The sequence below is a fragment of the Eschrichtius robustus genome, chromosome 14 (assembly GCF_028021215.1).
Source record: "Eschrichtius robustus isolate mEscRob2 chromosome 14, mEscRob2.pri, whole genome shotgun sequence".
Classification (NCBI taxonomy): domain Eukaryota; kingdom Metazoa; phylum Chordata; class Mammalia; order Artiodactyla; family Eschrichtiidae; genus Eschrichtius; species Eschrichtius robustus.
This window is the reverse complement of record NC_090837.1, coordinates 3531126-3548703: the sequence shown is the minus strand read 5'-3', so window position 1 is coordinate 3548703 and position 17578 is coordinate 3531126. Positions and strand designations below refer to the sequence as shown.

Genomic DNA, 17578 nt, shown 5'->3' with positions numbered 1-17578 from the left:
TGATCACCGTGACCTTGAGCCAGTCCCTTCCCCTCTTACATGCTTGGGTTTCTGGCTTCTTTTTTTTTTTTTTTTTTTTTTTAATTTATTTTATTGAAGTATAGTTAATTTACAGTATTGTGTTAATTTCTGCTACACAGCACAGTGACAGTTATACATTATATACGTACTTTCTCATATTCTTTCCCATGATGGTTTATCACAGCGTACTGAATACAGTAGAACTTGTTTGTTTATCCGTCCTACAGATAGTATTGGGCTGGCCAAAAAGTTTGTTCAGGTTTTTCTGTAAGATGTTACTTTTTGGCCAACCCGATAGTTTGCATGTGCTAACCCCAAACTCCCAAACAGACTTCTGGTTTCTGAAGCAGGCACGCTTCAGATACCATCCAACACTTCCAGGACATCTCCTGGTGTTCGGAAGACTGCCAGATAGCTGATCCCTTGCAATCCTTCAAAGCAGTGTACGGAAGAGGCAGCGTAGTTGTGTTTATACATGTGTGCATCTGATACATGTGTATCTGAAATTAAAACAAAGGTGAATGCAGCTGACAGTGGGCACAGCTGGCGGACCCAATGTCACCTGGGGCACACCTGTGTGCCAGGACCTCCCAGGACATGTGTGAAGGGGTGCCGGTCACAAAGTCTGAGGTTCCAAGGATGTGCCTACACTTGAAGCCCTTTGGACCCTGTGCAGGGCGTGTAGCCTGAGTCTCCAAGCTCCGTCCTGTCCGCCGTACAATTACAAGAGCTAATGATGACTCTTGCTCTTAGAGGTGTGATGTGGGCTGAAGGGGTTGATATACAGGGCTGAGCCATGGGCACGGCACGCGGTCAGGGCTCTGGGTCCCCGTTATGACCAAAAGGAGAGCCCATTGCTGCTGCCTACGGCTCGTGTTCGGTGGCAGCAAAAAAAGAATCTTAGGCCCATCCTTTGCTCTTCAAGTCTTTGGATTTAGAAATTAGGTTCTACTCACTATCATCTTTATGAAGGCACATGTTATATGCAGAAATAAAGGGACTTATACTTAAAAGCTCGGGTCAACTCTGATATTTGAAAATTCCGTTTTTCAGCTTTCCTACCGCAGATATTGAATCCCAGATCGCTCCCCCTTCCCCGTAGTATAATTATGCGTCACCTAGTTTCACTGCCCTCTTATCACAGTCACACGAACAAGATGGAAGCCAGCTTCCCTGGGGGAGGGGCGGGATTGCAGGGAGTCGGGCATCACCAGGTGCTGTGTGGATGCAGCCGCTCACCTGGGAAACAACTGAAAGCGCAAAGGGCAGGCCCGGGGCTTATCAGTGATTATCTAACAAAAGGCACATCTAACACGAATGCCTCTCCTTTGAATAGCGACCCCTAAAAGCTAAAACAATACCAGCACATGAAGAGTGTGTAGCAGTTCCTTGCTGATCCTCCAGACAAAGGCATGTGGCTTTTTACCACGTCCTGCATCTCTCAACGTCGACGCCAGCCAAGCTGGAGGTCGCAGAATATTGTCTCCCCGTGGGCAAAGAGATTTTATTTTCATCTCCCCAAACCCAATGTCTATTTATTATATAGCTCAATTTCAGAGCACTATAATTTTATCAGTGAGTGTCTGAACAGCCATCACTTATAAATGGCTGTATCGGGTCCAGTGCTAGAACGAGAGCAGTTTGGCTATCCTGACTTCATTTCGCGTTCCTTGTAAGGCATTCCTTTCAATATTTGCAAATAACTGTCCTGTCTCTGACACGTCCAAGTTATTTCTGCTGGTTACCGGCTTCCTGTGAGTTATCAGACACAGTTCCGCAGCACTCATACAGTTAAGGCGTGGGCTTATTTTGTTTCCAGCGCTTCAATGTTACTTTTACAAAGGATGTTAAAAAAGAACAGAACGCTCTAGGTTTCATCTGAGGGGAGGCTGCGTTTTTTTAACACATTTTGAAAAGTGTGCTCGACGCGGATGTCACACGTGACTTTGTTTTATAGTCACGATCAGACTCGACCTAGCACGGAGTGGGAGCTGTTGCTTCAGAGCAGACATGCGTTTTCCATAAGTCAGTGGCCTTGGTTACGGTCATCTGGGCTCAGGAGCGCGGACGGAATCAGCCACTGGTTTGTTGCCAGTGTTTGCAAGGTTTATTCCAAGTGTGTATTCAAATAAGTATTCAAAGCTCCATTTCACTTATTAAGAAGGGACTTCCATGCCAGGGTGTCAGCCTCATAAAGTTAATGTAGATAGATGCATAGATAGATAGATACATAGATCCATACATAGATAGATACATAGATACAGACAGACAGACAGACATATCGAATGCAGAAAAATCATACTTTGGAGTTTCAACAAAATGATGATTAAAAGTATTCAGCTGTGGTAGGAACAAAATAATCTCTATTTTTATACACCTCAGCCCCGGAAAACCTTAATTTAAGTGAAGCTTTCCAAACCTACTAAACATTGATTTTTTTTTTTTTTTGGTTACTGCGACAGTCCCATTCTTTTTCTTTTTGAGAAGAAAACTGAGCTATTTTATGGCTACATTTTATAGCTTCGAAATTAAAATCCATTTGACATTTAATAGAAACTGTGAATCCATTTTCTCTCTCAAGGACAGACTTCTGAAGTGTGGCCCAAACTAATTTCGCTGGGAGGTTCTGTTTGTTTTTTAGGCAACTATAAAAAAAATCATAACTTTCGGAATAATGATGATGGTGACAGCTAACATTTATCGCGTGTGTGTTATGTTCCGGTATCTGTTCTTTGCCATCAGCATGGATTTACACTTTTATTAAGACTGTTTCATTTTAAATCTTTGACTTTTTTTTTTTTTTTTTTACTTTATTTAATAACTTCAACCTCAGGAAGCCAGTGTTCTTTTTTTTTTTTTAATTAATTAATTTATTTATTCATTTTATTTTTGTCTGTGTTGGGTCTTCGTTTCTGTGCAAGGGCTTTCTCTAGTTGCAGCAAGAAGGGGCCACTCTTCATCGCGGTGCGCGGGCCTCTCACTGTCGCGGCCTCTCTCGTTGCGGAGCACAGGCCCCAGACGTGCAGGCTCAGTAGTTGTGGCTCACGGGCCTAGTTGCTCCGCGGCATGTGGGATCCTCCCAGACCAGGGCTCGAACCCGTGTCCCCTGCATTGGCAGGCAGACTCTAAACCACTGCGCCACCAGGGAAGCCCTAAATCTTTGACTTTTGATGGTCAATCAACAGTTTTATGTTTGGAAGAAGCAAGGCATGTTGGAGACACATCAGCCTCCAAACTTTTGTTTGGGCAGAGCTGTGCTTGGGTCTTGAGTTTTCCCCCTCGAAGTCTGAGTGATCCTGGACATGTTTCTTCTTCCTGTGCTTGTTCCTTGATCCGTAAGATGCAGGTAACGATGCCCGTCTTTGGGGAATAGCAGAAAGCACGTGGGGTGGAGTCCCGTCCCTGGGCTCAGAGGAAAGCTGCGTGGACGCAGAGTTCATCATATTCACGGTGCACCGCTGGGTGAAGTTGTTGGCTGCCGCTCGGGAGCTGTACAGTCTGCTGAGCTCTTAGGCTTAAGCAGTGGAATTAAGCTCAGTACAGCGAGATGTTCTCCTTGTGAAATCTGGCCAGCATCATGCAAAATATCATTTCTCTCTTTCGTCTTTTTTTTTTTTTTACTTAAAACAACTTTTAACTTTTTAACCAAACATTTAGAGTTCTTAGATGTTAAATACAACTGTGATGTGTAAGCCCCCAACCAGTCCCTCTGAAATGTAAAAGCACAGATGCAGGCTTGTCCAGTGTTTGTTGGATTTCCATTTAAGCCCAAAGGAAACTCTGGGCAAACTCTGCGTGAACTAAAATGGAAGTCAGTCCAGCATTTTTTTTGCATGGATTTGTCCACAGGGTGACCATATTGTTCATTGTGAAAAACCCAGGTACCTTTGAGAGTGAAAGGGGTGTTATTGATAATTATGCTGGGATGACGGCCATGAACCTGAACCAAATGATGCAGGTAAGGACCGTCTGCTTGAAGAGCTGGGATCAGATGCATAGCTGGTATTTGTTAGGGATCAGGGGTGCGTCCAGCCACGTAGGAGAGTCACAGTTTTCTAATAGCCACGTTGAAAGAAAGTAAAAAGAAACAGATGAAATTCATATCAATAATATATTTTATTTAGCTTCATCTATCCAAACTTGCATCATCTCAACATGTAATCGATATAAACAATTCTTTTCCCCATCCCACCTGCCCATAGAACTGACCGTTGGTTTCAGTGCAATATAAACAATTTTTAATGATATCTTTACATTCTTTTTTTTTGGAGGCTCTGAAATCCTGCGTGTAGTTTACCCACCAGCTCATCTCAATCTGGAGATTAAATTTGTATCAAAATACTTGGTTTGCATTGAGACTCCGTACCATTTGCAGCTGAAAAAGTAGATTCACATGTCCAGGTTGTTGCAAGTAGACTTGTAAAGCTTTGTAATACCTGAATCAAGCGCCAGTGTTAAAATTTCAGTTTAAGTCCATTCAGGTGAATAATTAAAAATGCAGTTCCCGGGCACACTGGCCCCACTTCCAGAGCTCAAAGAGTGGGTGCTGGGCGGCACTGCTCCCAGGAGAGGGAGCAATGGGGCAGGTGGTCCCAGCCAGGCCTCCTCTGTGTGCCGGGCACCACGGTAGGGACCTTGCCCGTTTCTCTTACTAATCCTCACGGGAACCCCACGCATGTGTTACCGTGATGATCCCAGAGAGGATGAGGCATTTTACCTTCGAAGCTCAGCGGGAGATGACGGGGCTGGGACTCGAAGTCTCAGCCTGATGGCTGCTCGGCCACCCCTGAGAGCGTTTGCACGATTCCTCGTGTGGCTGTCTCTCCCTCTGTCTCTGTCTTTCCCTCTGTCTCTGTCTTTCCTTCTTTCTCTGTCTCTGTTTTTCCCTCTATCTCTGTATGTCTCTGTCTCTCCCTTTGTCTCTGTCTCTCCCTCTCTGACTCTCCCTCTCTCTGTCTTTGTGTCTCTCTCTCCTTCTTTCTCTGGCTCTGGCTCTGCCTGTGTCTCTGGCTCTCGCCCAGTTTTCTGTGCCTGTCTCTCCTCCTCTCTGTGTCTCTCTCCCATCTCCGTCTTTCCTTCTTTCTTTATCTCCGTCTGTTTCTGTCTTTGCCTTCTATTTCTTTCTCTCGCCCTCTATCTGTGTCTCTCTCTGTGTCTCTGTCTCTGTCTCCCTCACCATCTCTCTCTTTCTCCCTCCCTCCCCTCCTCTGTTGCCTGGGCAGAGAGGGGACACTTTTCCATGGGGCCGTCCTCTAAAAGGATTCTGCTCACCGTTTTGTCCGACTTCCTGGGGAGAACGGACCTCTTTCTAAGGCCCAGTCCTGCTTCGCTTCTCTGCCTGTGGCTGGTCCCTGGGGTCAGAATGACCCAGAGGGCTGGAGGTGGTGGGGGGAGAGGGACGCCTCGGGTGGGCACAGCGCTGAGCGGTGCTGCGCAGAGCCGGGCTTGGCCAGGTGAGGAGGACGGGGATGGAACCACCAGGTGAGGCTCGCCGCTCAGGAAAGGCCAGGCCGGGAGCCAGTGAGGGATGGAGCACAGGGCCCTTCCCGGCTCTGGTCCAGGCTTTTGCACTCCCGGCCGGCAGGCAAAGTCTGACAGTCTCTTAAAATAGGAGGACGAGAGGATAGTTTTTCTTCTGCTTGTGGACTCTCCACCCGCCTTTACGGGGCAGGAGGCTGCATCTCGGACCTGACCTTCCGGCCTGACCTCTGCCGGCCGCCCGTGTCTCACAGGCTACGTGTGCGACTCTCAGACCCGCCGGCTGTGCACACCCACTCTGCGTGTGAACAAGCACCTTGTGGTTTGGGGGCTTTCTTTTTTGAAAGTGAGAATTTTTAGCTACTTTATTAATACATTCAGTTTCAAGGCTCTCACTATCCATAATCGCCATGACGCAAAACATGTGTTCACGTGTAAAAAATACCCCTTCAACACGCTTTAAGAGGAATAACTGTGTGTTGCAATCTATGCGGCATGAAATAGAATTTGATATTTAGAAAACCAGCTAATTGTAGTTTGGGGGCTTGTGATTAGGAGAGCGGCCTGCCTGACGCAGCCTGACCACACCAAAGGGACCCTCGGCCCCAGCGCTGCCGGCCGATGCCCTGCCCATCACCCTGTGAGTTTGTCCCTCTTCCCGGGGGCCTGGTGGACTCTTCTGGTGACGAGATGTCAGGACAGCAAATGCGGTGCCCAGCCCGCTCCAGGAATCAGCCCTGTAGGTGCGTTTGCAGTTGATCCTGAAATTCAGAGTAAGGAGATGATGGTGACTTCTTGGCACTTGCAGAATTCAGGTGAGTGGGCTGTGCAGGATCCTCGGGGGCTGCAGCTGCCAGGGTGACGCTGTCGGAGAAGGCGCGGGACCCCGGCAGCCGGCCCAGGCCCCCTCCCCGCGGCCTCCCGGCCAGTGCGGCGGTGTGCGCACACGAGCAGCCCCGCACCACTGTCCTGGGCTCTGTAGCTACGTGCTGCTTCCATCTGTCTCCGCCTCTCAGGGGCTCTGCCCCCAGAACACTGCTGTATCCAGACCCTTACACCCTCCCCCCATTCCAAGGCACTACTGGGTCTTGTCTGGACGGTTAGAAGAGCTTTCTCTGCTCCATCCCGTGCACTCTCCTCCTAGCAGCCAAAGGGACCTTTATAAAATGCAGATGCCGTCCCATCCATCCCCGGTGCAAAACCCCTCTGTGACTTCCTGTGGCCGCAGAGAAAAGGCACGTCCCGGCTCAGCTTCCGGGGCTCCGCGCCTCTCTTCCTCTGCTCCCTGCCCACCCCTGCTTCTTCCCGCAGCCGGGCCGACAGGAGCCTCCTTCCCCCTCGGCTTCACTGTCTCTTTCTTGAGAGGCTTTGGTGGCCCCCAGTCTCCCTCCCCCATCTTCTCCATCCCCCCCCCACCCCATGCTTTTCCTTCGTAACCCTCTGCGCAGTTCATACACGCGCCCTTGCTTTTATCGTACGTGACCTCCCCGCCCGAATGAATGAATGCCCCCCGGGGTGGTGGTCATGCTGGCTTATTCACGTGGCCCCTCGTGGTGGTCCTGGCGCAAATGGGTGCTCCGTAACTGTCGGAAGAGGTACTTACCCCAGGGCGTTAAAGGGATGATCTTTCTTGGAAAATAACCAAACACCTTTGGTTATTTTACTTCGATGTGAATCTACACCGCATGCCACCCAGGTGTAGTTGAACTGCTTTCTTTTCCTGTTTTCTTTGCAAAGTAGCACATGACAGCCTCGGCCCCTGAACTCTGCCCGGACTCCGAGGTGTCCCTCCCTGGATGGTTCTTTCCACGGCCTCGCTGAAGTCAGCATTCCTTGGGTGACACTGCCAGTTGGTGTCATGTTCATGCCATCTCCCCCAAGTACGACCAGGATGACTTCATTGCATATTACCTCGCACGTTTCTTCTGGGTTTTGCTCTTTCCCTCTGACTTTCTGCCGCTGGCAACGTGCCCACCAGAGCCATCTCCCGGGTCCACCTCTTCTCTTCCAAGCCTTTCCTCACTTCCTTCCCTTTCCTTCCTGACGTCCTCCTCTTCCCTGCCTCCGAACCAGCCAGGGGAGCATGGGCAATTTTCTGCCAGCTCGTGTATTGAAATGACGCTCTGGTCGGAATCTGGGAAGCAAGAGAGTGGGAAACGCAGAGAATATTCACTATCCTTGCTTTTAGTTTAATCAGTAGTTCCCAAATCCCATGGATCTGTGCGGTATGCGGGTTTGCTCCATCCTCCCGTGAAGCAGCCAGGCCTGGTGGAAAAGGACCTCGACTCTGGGCTGCACTGTCTGAGCTTAATTCCCATTTCTGCCACTTACTGCTGTGTTACCTCGGGCAGGTTCCTGGACCTCTCTGTGCCCCCGTTTCTGTCTCTGTGAAAAGAGTCATAGTCATAGCACAGAGTCCTCGTTCCTTTTCTGCAATTCCAAAATCCAGAAAGCACTTGAAAAACAGTTTTATTTTTAGTAAGTTGGGTGCCAAAACTCAGTTGGCAGCAAACTCATATCTGAGCTGATGTGAAGTTATTCGTGGCTTTGTTTATCCTGCTTGGTGGGACGATTCTTAAGTGTGATTTGGAAGTTCCGGTGTGTTGTTTATGGGGCGCTGCGTCAGACCCCTGGAGGGCATATGTTACTAAAAGGGCACGTAGACCATTTTATTAAAAACCCCAAATCCTGGATTCTGAAACATGGCAGGTTGTTACCTGGGTATAAGCTCTTGATAACTGTTGACTGTTGTTATAAGTTCTGACCAGTTCTGGCCCCCGCGGGAGGCTCTTGGCCAGAGACCAGGTGTCACCGTTGAGAAGGTAGAGAACAGGTTGGCACCTCACCGAGGCTTTCTGCTTGACTCAGCCAGGCACAGAAGAGAACTGAAAGGCGGTTCGCTTTCTCACCAAGTGGTCCACGGTCGTTCACTACCGCTGCCTCTCACGGGGCACCCGAGAACAGTGGTCTAGATCACAGGCCAGAGCCTCCAGGGCTCTGCCCCATCACTCCTGGGTATCGCTGGGCTTGGGACCTGGCTGTGAGCTGGCTTGTTAGATGCGAGCTCAGGAATTGTCCTATTAAAGGGCCTGAGCTTGCAGTGTGAGTGAACAGGACGCATAGCCAGACTCTGCAGCCGCCAGTCTTGGAAGGGACGGGTGGGAAAGAGCCAGATCAGACTCCCAGCTGCCGCCATTCAACGGCCACGGTCAGGGGCCTGAGCCCCTGCCACCTTCTCCGGCTCTGCATCGGGCGGGCGGTGTGGATGGGGATGATCTACTGGGAAATTGCTTCTAAGCCTACCCAGGTTGGCTTCTGCTCCAACATCTGCCCAAGATTCTCACAGCTGTTGTTGATATTCGTTTTAAAGTCAGCCCCTCTCTCTAACCATTACGTTGTCATGTGAACAAGCAGCCCTCCCCAAACTCGGTTATCGCTGCTGCAAGTTTAAAACATAGGCTGGCCATGGAAAACAGTATGGAGGTTCCTTGAAAAACTGAAAGTAGAGTTGCCATATGATCCAGCAATCCCACCCCTGGGCAATATATCCAGAGAAAAGGATAATTTGAAAAGACACATGCACCCCAATGTTCATAGCAGCACTATTCACAATAGCCAAGACATGGAAACAGCCTAAATGTCCATCGACAGAGGAATGGATAAAGAAGATATGGTATATATATATATATATATATATATATATATATACACACACACATACACAGACACATACATACATACATATACACACAGTGGAATATTACTCAGCCATAAAAAAGAATGAAATAATGCCATTTGCAGCAACCTGGATGGACCTAGAGATGATCATATTAAGTGAAGTCAGAGAAAGACAAATGTCATATGACGTCACTTATATGTGGCATCTAAAATATGACACAAAGGAACTTACTTACAGAACAGAAACAGACTCACAGACATAGAGGACAAACGTATGGTTACCAGAGGGGAAGGTGGCACATAAATTAGGAGTTTAGGATTAACAGATACACACCACTATATACAAAATAGATAAACAACAAGGTCTTGCTGTATAACACAGGAAACTATATTCAATATCTTGAAATAAACCACAATGGAAAAGAATATGAAAAAGAATATATATATCTGAATCACCTTGCTGTACACCTGAAACTAACACAACATTGTAAATCAACTATACTTCAATTAAAAAAAAAAAAGACTGGGAATTCCCTGACGGTCCAATGGTTAGGACTCCATGCTGTCACTGTCGAGGGCCTGGGTTCGATTCCCCGGTCAGGGAACTAAAATCCCACAAGCCGTGCAGTGAGGTCAAAAAAAAAATAAGCTGAAGGTTTATGCTGAATAATTCCAAGGCTATTTGCACGTTCTTACAAGCGGTCCCCACTTTACCCAACGGCAGGAGTCATCGAGAGAACAGCTAATGGAATTATTATGTGGCCACGTGTACATATACATCATTGTGAACGATGGCATTTGGATGAAGCTTAACACTAGACCAGCGAATGCTGTTTTGTGTAAGAAAAACAAGACAGACACATGCATGTCACTTCTAGATGGATCTTGAAGTGTGATTCTCGCAACTTACAGTTGTCAATAAGATGAATCTGTTCTTTTTTTTTATATTGATTGATTGATTGATTGATTGATTGATTGATGGCTGCGTTGGGTCTTTGTTGCTGCATGCAGGCTTTCTCTAGTTGCGGTGAGCAGGGGCTGCTCTTCGTCACAGTGCCCGGACTTCTCATTGCGGTGGCTTCTGCTGTTGCGGAGCACGGGCTCTAGGCACGCGGGCTCAGTAGTTGTGGCTCGTGGGCTCAGTAGTTGTGGCTCGCGCGCTCTAGAGCGCAGGCTCAGTAGTTGTGGTGCACGGGCTTAGTTGCTCCTCGGCATGTGGGATCTTTCCGGACCAGGGCTTGAACCCGTGTCCCCGGCATTGGCAGGCGGATTCTTAACCACTGCGCCACCAGGGAGGTCCAAGATGAATCTGTTCTGTGGCCAAATAACTTGTGTAAAATAGTGTAGGCACAGTTGTCCGTCCTAGACTAGTGTTCTTCATAGTCTGACTCTCCAGAATCTCCTGGGGGGGGACTATTAGAAAACACGCATGTGTTATGGACGGAACGTTTGTGCCTCCACGCACTCACCCCCAAATTCACATGTTGAAATTCGAACCTCTCCTGTGATGGTATTAGGAAGCGGGGCCTCCGAGAGTCCATTAGGCCATGAAGGTGGAGCCCTCACGAATGGCATTAGAGCCCTAATATAAGGGACCCCACAAAGATCCCTCGTTCCTTCTGCCATGTGGGATTATAGGGAAAAGACGACCATCTCTGAACCAGGAAGCAGGTCCTCACCAGACACCGAATCTTCCAGCGCCTTGATCTTGGACCTCCGACGTCCAGAACTGTCTGCTGTTTATAAACCACCCCCTGTCTGTGGTATTTTGTTATAGCAGCTCACACAGACTAAGACACCATTCCTGGACCTTGCCCCTGACCTACCCAATCAGAATCTTAAAGCGAAGTCTGAGGACCAGAGGCACAGACTAAACCTTAATTAACTCCAGGGTTCCGAGGAAAACCACGATCCACGATCGAAACGACAGCACATCTGTCAGTCTTCAGAAACCTCCTTGTCAACATCTCCCATCAGTGAGCTGTCGTATTCGAAGCATCTGGAGAAGCAGCTTCGGGGTTGTCTAATTGAACATACCTTCCGAGCCTGAAATCCAGAGTTTTTATGCAATTGACTTTCGCTTCTCCTGGAAGAATACGTACGTATCCCTTACAGAAGGTGGTCGGAATGCAATGCTCTTTCAAACCATCCCGTGTTCAGTCTGCCAGCTCCCGTGTTCTCTGTGCATGAGGCGTTTGTTTCTCGTTGAGGGGCTCCCCCCTGCCCCGTGGCTTTCAGCTGACACGGTTATGAGAAGAATCCCAACAGGGGTCTAAATATACATCCTGTAAAACTGACACTGCTTCTCACGCCCTGGATCTGGCTGGTACCTCAGGGCGACAAGGCAGGTCGAAAGGATTTAGTGAGAAAAAAATTTTTAATTGAAATGTAGTTGATTTACAATATTATATTAGTCTCAGGTGTACAGCATAGTGATTCAATATTTTTGTACATTATACTCTATTTAAAATTACTGTAAAATATTGGCTGTATTTCCTGTGCTGTATAATATATCCTTGTAACTTATTTTATACGTAATGGTTGGTACCTGTTTGTACTTATATACCCCTACCGTGCCCCTCCCTCCTCCCCTCTCCCCACTGGTAACCGCTACTTTGGTCTCTGTAGCTGTAAGTCTCTTTGTGTTTTGTTATATTCATTCCTTCATTGTATTTTTTAGATTCCACCTATAAGTGATAACATACGGTATTTGTCTCTCTCTCTCTGCCTGACGTATTTCTCAGTGAGTTTTTTCCACCAGCAGGGACTACTCAGAAAGGAAGAAAACTCTGAAAACAGTCAACTGCTAATTGAATAATTATGAAAACAAACCATGGTGTTTAACGTGATTTTTTTTTTTTTTTTAACTTTAGAAATCTATAACCTAAGCCAGCGTTTGCACACCTGTGGTCCTGGGCTGGGTCTGGTCTGCACACTTGTTTTGTTTAGTTTGCTGTTTACTTAAAATTTTGAATTACTTGTTGGTATTTAGCATGGAGTGCTTTTACATAAATATGCCGAATTTCGACTTCTCTTGAAAAACACAGCAAACGTGGGAACAAGTGGAGGCCCCAACTCACTGAGGCAGCCGGGGTTCGGCACTGCAGGCCTTCCCCGCCGGGAGCCGGCGGGCACTTGAGTTTCCAAGTCTGATCTAGAGCAGTGCCTACGTCTGTCTTTGAACTCTCTTAAGATGTGGAATCCCAATACTTGGTTTCTATTTTCTTTTGTTTTAGTGTGTGTACCCTTTAATGCCTCATAACTTATTATCATGAATAATTTTCAAGAATAGATCATTACATCACATAAATGATGAACTCTCCCCTCCCCCAGTCAAGGCTTGGTGATCGGATACGATGGGTGTTCTGGCGCGTTCTGCAGCTGACAGTTATATAAAATCTTTTGGGCTTTGGCTGGGATGATGATGAATTGGCATTTGTACTTGTTTCCTGGAAGTTTTGCTACAGCTCTTATGACATGGTCCTTTGGTCCATCGGATGAGTGTCTGGTCGCTGGTATGGGTGGTTGCTGGGCATCTCGGTCCAAGTGGTCATTCATCCTCCAGCAGGCTACCTCAGGCTCCTTTATGGGGTGGCCTCAGGCTCCAAGAGGGCGAGAGTGGGAGCTGTTAGACCTTTTGGAGCTTTGCTTGGAAGTCAAACTACATCACTTCTGACCTATTCTGTTGGTCAAAGCAAATTCCAGGGCCAGCCCAGATTCAGGAGATGGGGAAACAGACCTCCTTCCCCCTTTATTGGAGGAGTGGGTGAGCCCTATTTCAAAGAGACGTCATGCAAGGATGGGGGACTGCGGCCACCATCTTGCACACAGCAAATGACAGTCTGTGTCAACGGGCTTTTCTCATTGTCCGCACGCGTGTGTTCAGAGTATTTATTGCCTTAGTATTTAGTTGCCTTAGGAGCTGTTTTAGCCCAGAAGAAAATAATCCCAGGGCCTCAGGGAGTGACTCTTACGATTCAAGAGTGAGATTTTTCTTTCCTTCTCTTTCTTTTCTTTCAGCCGCCCAGCCAGGGTTTTTTTGTGTTTTTTTTTTTGTTTGTTTGTTTTTTTATTTTTCCAGCCAGGGTTTTATGCCAACGGCCAAGATGTTTCCCACTCCTTACCCAACTCTCTCTTGCTTTGTTTAAGTCAGTGTTTTTTGTTCAGTCTTCCATGCAGAGAGGAAAAAAAAAAGCGCGCTTTTTCACATCCTATTCCTAGAAACTCTCATTCAGGATTCTGTTATAAAACGGTCATATATTCTACAGAAATCATAAGCAGGGGGCTGGGTTTTAGCCAAAGTGTCTGCATCAGATAAATCAAAGATATGACCAGCATCATAAAATAATGTACCAAAGCTGTAAGCCTCTCGAATAATTTTAATAAGAATGTTGTTCTCCTATGAGATGGGAATAAATAAGTTACATTTTTATTATGAAAAGAACACCAATTTACCATAAAGTGTATATATACTACATAAAAATATAACTCCACTCTATCGTAAATATTGCTCTTTATATTGCTAGCTATAAAAATCATCCAACTGTTAATTAACAATAATTTTGAGAATACGTGGGCGTTCCTTGTAAACGGCAAAGCACTGTGTATTAATCTTAGGCACTGTTGCCTGATTGGAATTTACACGGGTTGGGGAATCACAATAATAATGATAGCTAAGTCTGGGCTAGGCGCTGCCCTGAGTTCTTTGTATTAACGCATTGAATCCCGTCAACACGCTATAAAGCAGGTACTGTAATTATTCCTAATTTAAAGATGAAGAAACCGAGGCTCAGAGAGGTTACGAAACGCACCCAGCATCACTCCCGTGAAGGGTAGGGTGTGAATTTAAATGCAGGCCTCCTGGCTGGTGAGCCCTGCTTTGACTTATGTGCAAATATAATAAATAATGCGTGTTCCCCTCCCCCCCTCTGAATACTCTTTAGCAATCAAAAGAATTCTAGTTCTTTCCAATTATGAAGGGCTTTGATATTAAAAAGTGGCCATTTTTTAATTGCATCAGCGTCTGCAAGCATCAATAAACATAGAGCACAGCACACTTCCTCCCTCTGAAGCGACAGAAGGAAAGTGTAGAAAATCGAGGCCGGTTAAATCCCCTGTCCCCTCCTTCACCCGTGGAGTCTGGGGCAGGGCAGGGCTTACCCATCCAATGCCCACCGCCCCTTTGGAGATGACCACTGTGGGGCTCAGAGAGGTTAACTAGCTTGCCCAAAGCCACACAGCTAAGTTATGTGTCGAAGAAGGATTTGAACCCAGATCCGAACCAGTGGAAGCCTGGCCCTTTCCACTGCACCAGGTGATGTATCACGGTTTGAAGACACACTCCGTGCCCGGGAGAGATGAAAGGATCAACCCAATGGAGAACAAACGTGGCAGGGGTAGTGTTGTCTAGAATACAGGAGCTCAGATTCTGGAGTAAGACCTGACTTCCTATCTCAGCTGATACAAAGGAGGGAAGAAACTGTGGATCTAAGATTTACTGTCAGGACTCAGTGACTGTGAGAAGCAGCAGCTTTGAGCGATCTAGGGAAGAAAGATGGGGAAGCAAGATCGATGACGACAGTGTTTTTCCACGCTGTTCACCCTCGCACGTGTGTGTGTGTAATTTCTTACTCAGTCCCAATGTGTGTGCTAACTTGCATCCTTCCGAAAGGCCCTTTTCTCCAGAATACGGTTAGGTGGGCAAAGGAGGGACCAGGAGCGAAGGCAGACACGGGCTTTTGGATGAGTTTGCAACCCCCCTTCACCAGTTACTTATCTCTCTTTCTCCTCCACCTCCTTCTTTGCAGGAGTTTGTTCGGCTGGCAAAGAGACTGGGGGGCGATCCGGCGTTAGAAAAACAGATCGTGGCCAACGGAAGGGAGTATGTGAGAATGTATCATTCGTGGCAGGTGGAGAGAAACACCTATGGGCACCTGGTCAGGATGCTGGAGGGAAGCAGTGAGGACTAAGGGCGTGCCTGGTGCCATGAGCTGCTCAGCCCTGGGCAGGTACCCAGGGGCAGGGCTCTGGGCAGAGGGGCCATCCAATCCAAATCAAGCCGGGTTCACTGGAACCGTAGATTTATTTGTCCTAAGACGATTCATCCAGAACCTCTCTGTGCTTCCAGGTAACAGCCCAGATGTGTTTCCTGATCAGTCCTCATGGAGATGCAGTACTAATTGGGGCAGGGTAACTGGTTTTAAGGGGCATCAGGGAGGGAGTTTGATTAGCTGCTTTAGGACTTCTAGGGACAGTAGGGGCTTATTTGTAAGCCGTCACAGGGAAGGGTAGGCCCCTCTCCCCTGTCTTCTGATGACCTGTGACCCATCACTGTCTGTTCAAAGAGCAAAAGCAAAAATCAGACGTGTTGGCTGAGAGGCGTACTGGCAGTGATTATAATGTGGTACAGACCCCGAAGCCAGTCTGGGACCCCGGCAGTTGTGCGGCTGGGCCCCCAGGCTCTGCAGGTTTCCTTCTCTAAACGCTGGAAACAGTGCCGTGCATGAGTTGACCTAATCAGTCATGTAACTGAAAGAGCGGGGAGTGCTCTAAATAAGCAGGCAGACCCCCGCTCCCCCCATAGGCTCCACCCACCTCCTGGTTGAATTTGGGTTGAAAACCAGTTGGAACAAAGCCCATCTTGCCCATGGCCTGGAAAATACTGGAGCCTGGCTCTTTGGGTTCAGCATCAGGGACCCAGCATCAGGGATACAGCATCAGGGACCCAGCATCAGGGACCCAAGGATGAGTGTCGATCTGGTCACCAGCCTCCAGCCCATCGCAGGACCGGCACTCGGGTCCCCTTGACCTTATCCAACACAGGGCGAGCTTAACCAAGTGTCGTCATCACTGGAAGGACGTCCTGGCTGCACCAGTGCTGCATCCCCCAGACCCTGTGCTTGTTTTCCTTGGTGGCGGTATTTGCCTCTGTTGGATCCTGAAATCCCTGCTCTCTCATGGACGTTCCATGACAACAACTGGGGGTGAAATGCTCCGTTTCTCGTGGGAGGTGAGGAAACGACTGGGTCCAGAAGGAGGAGACGAAGCCGGCTCCAAGCCCATCAGAAGAAGTGTTTCCTTAGTGTTTGTTCCAATGCCTGCAGACCCTGGAGTGGGGAGGAGGGAGCCGCGTCATCTTTGCCTCAGACTTCACGACATCTTGGACTCTTTTCTTTCCAACCGTCCTATTTTTGTAAACGACCAAACCTACATCTTGTTTTTAAAAGAGTAAACCTCAGACCGAACATCTTAAACTCTAACGACTTGGGGATAAGAACAGCACGTTTATGGACTCTGTACCGTGTCACTGCCTGTGTCGTTCCGCGCCTCAGTCTCAGAACAGGACCCCTTCCCACAGGCAGTTACCTGGAACCCGAAGATACTCCTCGCAGCCAGGATTAGCTGTCCTGCTAACAATACCCCTCACAACCCCCCCTTTCTCGGCATCTGAGGGTCACTAGGGTCGGGGCTCCCCTGTGGCCATAGCGAAGAGAGGGAGGGAGAAGCAGAGCCCAAACTCCAGGCGGACAGCTCCATGTGAGTCTGGAGTCAGCGATGCCAGCCCAAGAAAAGGCCGCGTGTTGTCCCGGGTACCAACCAGCAATGCTGCTGTTGATAAAATGCTGGTCGTCGGGAAGCTCCGCTCTCGTCCTGGTTGAGTGACACGGTAGGTGCCTCGCTCCAGTGAACCTCAGAATCGTTCATTCGTGTCTTTATGGAAACACTCACACGTGCTGCGTGCCCTTTGGGGAAGGGCGTGTTGTTTTTAAATGAATAAAGTGTCACCATCCGCTCTAGAGAAAGAGCCCCTGTGTGTTTCTTTCGTGAGCCTTGTTCTGCAAGAAACAGACCCTCCACGCCCTGCAGTCCCCGCACGTTAAAGGAAGAATACACTGGGGCATCTCATGAAGAGGGCGTTAAAATGCAGTTGCGATTTTAATACCAAAGTATAGACGTAAAAAAAAAAAAGCTTTTCTATAAATGTTCTAGACGCTCTCAGTTTCATACTCAGTTAACTTTATGTTTAAACATTTTGTGTACAGTTTCCAATTTGCTGATGTACAGGTGTGGAGGACTCAGTCCATTTCCAGATAGAACTAAGATACTATAACCTTCACACGCGGAGGGAAGATGCATTTAATATAGCATGGTGTTACCTAGCAAAGAGGCACTGTTCACCCCTGGCGTACAGCTTCTGCCGGAAGAACCCTCCTCACCCTTCTCCCACACTCTCACAGCGAAGTTAAATACAACAGCATTGTTTTGATCTGAAAGGTTTATCAGGTATCTTCAGGTTTCCAAAAGCAGGCTCTCCGTGCACATGGGAACAGGCGGTCCAGCCTGTTGCCCGGTGCAGCCAGCAGACCTAGAATGTGCTGCTAGCTGGTCTCACCAATCAGTT

At 47.9% G+C, this 17578-nt stretch overlaps 1 protein-coding gene across 4 annotated transcripts in view; it reads left to right on the top strand.

The window, feature by feature from the left end:
• GLT1D1 (glycosyltransferase 1 domain containing 1) overlaps window positions 1-16979 on the top strand; it is a 106036-nt gene extending 89057 nt beyond the window's left edge. For all 4 annotated transcript variants that reach the window (XM_068562887.1, XM_068562888.1, XM_068562886.1 and 1 more), the window contains one exon: window positions 14985-16979. In XM_068562887.1, the coding sequence (XP_068418988.1) occupies window positions 14985-15146 (162 nt within the window). In that variant the 3' untranslated portion in view covers window positions 15147-16979. The remainder of the gene's footprint in view (window positions 1-14984) is intronic.
• The last annotated feature ends 599 nt before the right edge of the window (window positions 16980-17578 follow it).